At 32.3% G+C, this 6,497-nt stretch overlaps 1 protein-coding gene across 1 annotated transcript; it reads right to left on the bottom strand.

Moving 5' to 3' along the window:
* Positions 1 to 5,350: 5,350 nt before the first annotated feature.
* On the bottom strand, positions 5,351 to 6,266 carry LOC145059323 (uncharacterized). Its single transcript, XM_079007179.1, has 2 exons — positions 6,003 to 6,266; positions 5,351 to 5,893 (listed from the first exon to the last, which is right to left on the bottom strand). The coding sequence occupies exons 1-2, from the start codon at positions 6,264 to 6,266 to the stop codon at positions 5,351 to 5,353; spliced, it is 807 nt and encodes a 268-aa protein (XP_078863305.1).
* Between the last annotated feature and the right edge of the window lie 231 nt (positions 6,267 to 6,497).

Raw genomic sequence — 6,497 nt, 5'->3', positions numbered from 1 at the left:
ATGACGATGTATACATTCAAATATTCAATAACCACTATGTGCTTTATGGTGATGTATACAATCTATTATTTGTCAATATATGTAGTATTCATTTATTTTAAAAGTTTAGTACTTTTGAGATACACACAGATTGAAGGCGTATACAATATTGCAAAATTCATGATCATCTTGCATTCATATATATGTAAAAAAATAACTCTTCTATGACTTCCTAAGTTTTGCATAAGAGCGCATTATTTTGACATACCCATGTGAGAAACAAGCATTATGCATTATTTTGACATACCCATGTGAGAAACAAGCATTATGGTGCAGATTGAGAAGAAAATATAGTCACAAACATAGAAAAGGTGTTATTAATTAGGCTTGAAATAGCTTAAATAATTATTGGATGAATAAATATTATGATATCGTTTGTGATTATCCACTGTCATACTTTTAAACAATATTTTATTTTGTTTGAGGTTTTTTATAGTTTTCAGAATTCCACTTTTAATTAAAGATGTTTTTAATCTTTAAAGTAATGTTTAAATATCATTTTGTGGCCATATTTCCATAGCAAATCTCATAACTATTTTTTTCGTAACAAATTTTGTTGATCCATATATAGCAAATTTGTAGTTATTTCTTCTATAGTAAATTCAATAAAATGAAATTTATTCCTAATAATATATAAAAATACAATAAAAATAAATTTAAAAGTAACATCAAATTTTAAAAGATATATTACAAAGTTACTTAATTATCAAAATTAAATATCAGTTACAAATGATAACATTTGAACACTTCTTAAAAGTCCAATGGCCAATCGTTTATTAAAAAAAAAAAAAAAAAGCAAAACAAATTGATAATTAAACTTCTCAAAATCATTTTTTCCATTTTAATTTGCCATGTAGATGTCACATATACGTAAAGTAAGTTGTAACCTAAGATAGTTGGTCAATCGTGTATAAAAAAAGAAGTTGCCTGAATTTGAACAAAACGAATAGATAATTACTCTCCTAAGCTAGTCATTTTCCCTTTTTTGTGAATCTTGATGACATGATCATATGTGTTTGTTACATCAATCTATGTATTGCTCAAACCAAAATCCGAGAGGCTATTTTCGTGATTTGCATAGTATTTTACGTGCATCAGGTTTAGCATTGTTAGTCTGACTCATCTATATTCATACAAATATAAGGTTTTTGTTATGGAATATCATATCATATGTTATATTTTTATGATGTCCTTGTTTGGCATTACATGAGTTTTATTGAAACAAAGTACTCTCCTATCATGAGCACTCTTGACCTACTTAAGGATAAATTCGGTTACTTTCTCGAGATCTCCCCAAGCACACCACTGACAAATGGTTTCTTAGTCAACAAAATTATACTACCATGATTCTTATATGTGAAAGATGTTTAACTTAAAACCATGTAGTACTTTAGCAGATACTCAGTTTGGACTTGGAACACAATAGTGGATCCTTGGACACTTTAATATATCTTATCTTCAATAAAACTGATACGTCATATACTCGTATGTCATAAAACACATTGGTCTATTTATGAATAATCCTCAAAAGCCTCATATTAGGGTGCAGTTTGTGTTACATTGAAGGAACTTTTCATCATAAATGTCAACCTTATACCTTATTGTCTATTATTTTTATAGTCTGGTATGATATTCAATTAAGGTGGATGTTTGATTTCGATGTTCCACTTCCAGCTATTGTGTCTTCCTAGGCACAAATATGATATCATGGTCTGTAGAAGTTCAAGATTTGGAAAGAATTTCTCATCTCATAAATTCATCTGAACAACCAATACAATCTATATACATCAAGTAAAACAACTAATTAACTTAACTCTGATCAACTAACTAAACTATAGCTAACAAACAGTTAACTCTCTAACAGAAAGTCAAATATAGTCAAGAAGTCAACGTTGACTAACTTCATCTTCTCCAATACCCCCCCCCCCTCAAGCTGGTGGATATGGAAGCATCCCCAGCTTGGATATTGCATGCACATGATCAGATCCCGATAAAGACTTGGTGAAAACATTTGCAGGTTGTTCTGTTGTGGGAATATGAGAAATTGAAATTAAGCCTGATTGAAGCTTTTCTCAAACGAAATGACAGTCGAGATCAATATGTTTCATGCGTTCGTGGAAGACAGGATTTTTGGCTATAAAAATTGCTGCCATGTTATCACATTTTAAAGGAATCGGTTCAATGTCTGATATCTCAAATTCAACCATGAGTCTACTTAACCAGGCAAGCTCCGAACAAACTCTACGCATAGACCAATATTCAGCTTCAACTGATGATAATGAAACCGTGGCTTGCTTTTTAGACTTCCATGAAATAGGACTTCCACCCATAGTAATGAAATAACCACTTACAGATCTTCGTGTAGAAGGGCAAGCTGCCCAATCAGAGTCACAGAACGCTTCCAGCTGAAACTCATTCTTATTATTGAAGAAAATTCCTTGTGACATTGTACCATATAAGTATTTAAGAACATGTAGAGCAGCATCCATGTGTTCTTAAGTAGGTTTGCTATTGAATTGGCTTAGAAACTGAGTTGTAAACGCAATGTCGGGTCTTGTGTGAAGTACGAAATTAAGTTTCCCAACAAGTTGTCGATATTCTGTTGGATCACACAAGGATGCGGAAGAATTGAACAAGTATTTTAACTTGGTTGGAAGACGAGAAATTACTGATTTGTAATCTGTAATAGAATAAGCTTCTAGAAGTTCCTTGATGCATTTGTGTTAATGAACAATCATTGCATCATTAACATGTATGAATTCCAATCCCAAAAAGAAATTGGTACTTCCCAAATCCTTTATTTTGAACTTATCATCAAGAATTTGTTTGAGTGAATTTATTTCTTTAATATTATCCCCTGTGACTAAGACATCATCAACGTATACAGCCACAATAACAATGGAATTCTCAAGCTTTTTGATGAACAAAGAATGATCATTTTCATATCTAATAAGGCATTTAGCATTAAGTTTAGAAGAGAGTTTATCATACCATTGTCTAGAAGCTTGTTTAAGGCCATAAAGGGACTTCTTTAACTTGCATACAAGTTGTGAAGAAGAATTATTCATGCCAGGGGGAAATATCATATATACATCTTCATGTAGATCTCCATGAAGAAACGCATTATTAACATCAAATTGATGTACTTTCCATTTCTTTTTGACTGCTAAGTTGACCAAACATCTAACAGTGTTGAACTTTATAACAGGAGAAAAAATCTCATGATAGTCAATACCTTCCTTTTGAGTGAAGCCCTTAGCAACAAGCCTAGCTTTATATCGTTCAATACTGCCATCTGCCTTATATTTGACTTTGTATACCCATTTGCAAGAAATTTGTCTTTTTCCTTTTGGAAGTGGGACAATTTCCCATGTTTAATTAGCATCAAGAGCAGCAAATTCCTATTGCATAGCTTCTTCCCATAATGAATTACCCTTTGCTTGATGATCGTATAATGGTTCAACAACTTTGGAATTGACATTGAATGCTGAAACTTTTGTCAAATTAACAACATGAGAATAGAATGTAGCATTAGGAATGAACATGTTTATGATAGTATGAGGACAATCACAACCATTATCATCATGATTTGTTACATTGTTACATATGTAGTCATTGAGATAAGCTGGAGGATGAGTTGCTCGTGTTGACCTTCTTAAAGGAACATTTAGAGAAGGCTCATAGTATGTAGAGGCAGAATTGTCATTTGATGGAGCTGCATCAGAATGAGCATTGGTTGAAGAATCATTGTGATCAACTGAACCATTTGGAGAAAATTCAGAATCTAGACAATCATAAGCTTTAGGAAAGCATGAAGTAACACCTTCTTCAGAATGATTATTATGTAAGGGAAAAACAGTGTCAACAAACTTAACATGTCTGGAGACAATGATTTCATTTGTAGAAAGATTGAGAAATTTATACCCTTTTGTCCAAATGGGTATCCTATGAAAATACATTTCCCAACCCTTGTCATAAATTTATCCCTATTTTGTGAAATAGTAGACACATAGCACAAACAACCAAAAGACCTCAATGATTCCAAATTTGGTTGTTGTTTATGTAATATTTCATAGGGTGTGAGATTATTTAGAATCTTGGAAGGAATTCTATTGATTAAGTAAGCAGCAGTTAGAACACATTCTCCCCAAAAAAAATTTGCCAAGACCAGATTAAAAAAAGAGCTCTAGAAATTTCAAGAAGGTGCTTGTGTTTTCTTTCAACAATCCCATTTTGTTGGGGTGTATGAGGGCATGATTTTTGATGAAGAATTCCATGAGTTGCATAAAATTGAATTCCTTCTTTGCTTGATCCCAATTCAAGAGTATTATCAGAACGGATGATTTGTATATGGGTTTTGAAATGAACTTAAACATACTTAGTAAATGCTTGTATAAGAGCAAAAGCATCTCCTTTATTTTTTGAGTAAGTGAACCCAGGTGCATCTTGAATAATCATCCACAAGAGTAAGAAAATATATATACCCATTATATGTTGGAATTTTGTAAGGTCCCCAAATATCAACATGTACAAGTTCAAACAACTCATGTGAAATGGTATTACTGTCAGCAAAAACCAATTTGTGTTGCCTGGCTTAATAACAAATAGTACAAGTGTCAAAGTTCTTGTCATTACAATGTTTAGACAACAAAGAAATGAATTTCATCTTATAAAGAGGAAGATGTCCCAATCTATTGTGCTAAAGATTGTGAAAATCATTCTTATTACAAGATTGACAATTATTGAGAGAATGAACTAAAGAACTAGGATTCTTAATGAATTTGTAATCTCTAATGTAAATATTCCTCACTCTTTGTCCAATGATGATTTTATTTCTCGACAAAGGGGCCTGCATTGCACATAATTCATCAGTAAAAAGATTCCAAACCTTGAGTTGAGAAGTGACACGAGCAACTGAAATAAGATTGTATTTAAACTCTGGTACATAAAGAACTTGATGAAGCACAATATTCTCATGAATTAGAACACTGCCATTATGAGAAATATGAATAGATTGCCCATTTGGTAAACCGATTAGATGAGGTCGTGTAAATGTTTTCAAAGATGAAAATATTGATCTGTTTGAACAAATGTGATCTGATGCTCCTGAATCGGTTATCCATGATGTAGATTCTTGGCTATTAGAATCAATCACATTAAAAATGTAAGAAACATGCTTGCCATAAGAGCCGACAAAATTACCTGCAGTATCCATAGCTCCATCAGTAATAACAGAGTTGACCCGTGTAGATTCATTGACATTATTATTTAGAAGTTGCATCAATTGTTTGTAATGTTCAGGAGTGATAGATTAAGAGCTAGATGAAAATGTAGATGGAGCACTTGATGAAGATAGATCATTCACATTATGAATTGTAGACTCAACTTTCTTTGTCTTAGTGAATTTAAAATCAGCAGGAAAACCATTTAGTCTATAGCATTGAGACTTAACATGACCTGTCTTTCTGCAATGAGTACATTGTAACTGTTTCTTGTGTGAATTATGAGAATTGTTAACATTCATAGCCCTTGCTTCAGACACAATAGTAGGGCTAGTAGTGATATCACGCTGTCTTTTTTCATGAATCAACAAGGAATGAACAGTAGAAATACTAGGAAGGGGATTCATCATTAAGATCTGACCTCGAATCGACTTGTATGAATCATTACGCCCCATTAGTAATTGAATTAGTCTTTGTTCTTCTAGAAATTTGTTAATCTTTGCAGCAGATCCACATGAACAATTTGGAACTTCATGTATCATCTTGAGTTCATCCCAAACTCGGTTGATCTTAGTGAAATAAGATGAAAAATCATCCGATCCTTGACTAATTGAGAATAGCTGTTTTTGAATCTAATATATCAGTGCTCCATTAGATTGCTCATATCTTTGTATTAATTCTAACCAAATCTCTTTAGCAGTTTGTAAGAAAAGAACACTTTCAGCAATATCTTTTGATAACGAATTCAACAGCCAGCTTATAACCATTGAGTTGACTCTGTTCCAATTTTTTGAAACAGTGCAGAAGCTTCATCCGGTTGAACTGAGATCCATCAACAAATCCAAGTTTATTCTTGGCTGAAAGTGCTAGAATCATCAATCTCTTCCACATCGAAAAACCAGATCCATCAAAAATTTTTGAAACTAAAATTGTGCTAGGATTATCCAAAGGTCCTAGAAACAACGGATTAGAAACTTCAATCGTTCCTGATGAATTTGTAGACATGATGCAGAATTAGATCGAAAAGCAAAATCGATCTAATGAAAATGAAAAAAAAAATGAAATAGATTGAAGAACAAGAATCAATTTGTGATTTGAATCAATAAAAAAAATATGTAGATTGAAGAACAAGAATCAATCTACAGAATGAAGAATGAAGACCGCATGATCGTATTTTCCTTCTCTGATACCATGTAGAAGTTCAAGATTTGGAAAGAATTTCTCATCTCATTAATT

This window comes from Lactuca serriola, chromosome 1 (genome assembly GCF_051521515.1).
Source record: "Lactuca serriola cultivar US96UC23 chromosome 1, Lser_US96UC23_V15, whole genome shotgun sequence".
NCBI lineage: Eukaryota > Viridiplantae > Streptophyta > Magnoliopsida > Asterales > Asteraceae > Lactuca > Lactuca serriola.
The sequence above is the reverse complement of the archived record's forward strand: the minus strand, read 5'-3'. Positions and strand labels throughout refer to the sequence as shown.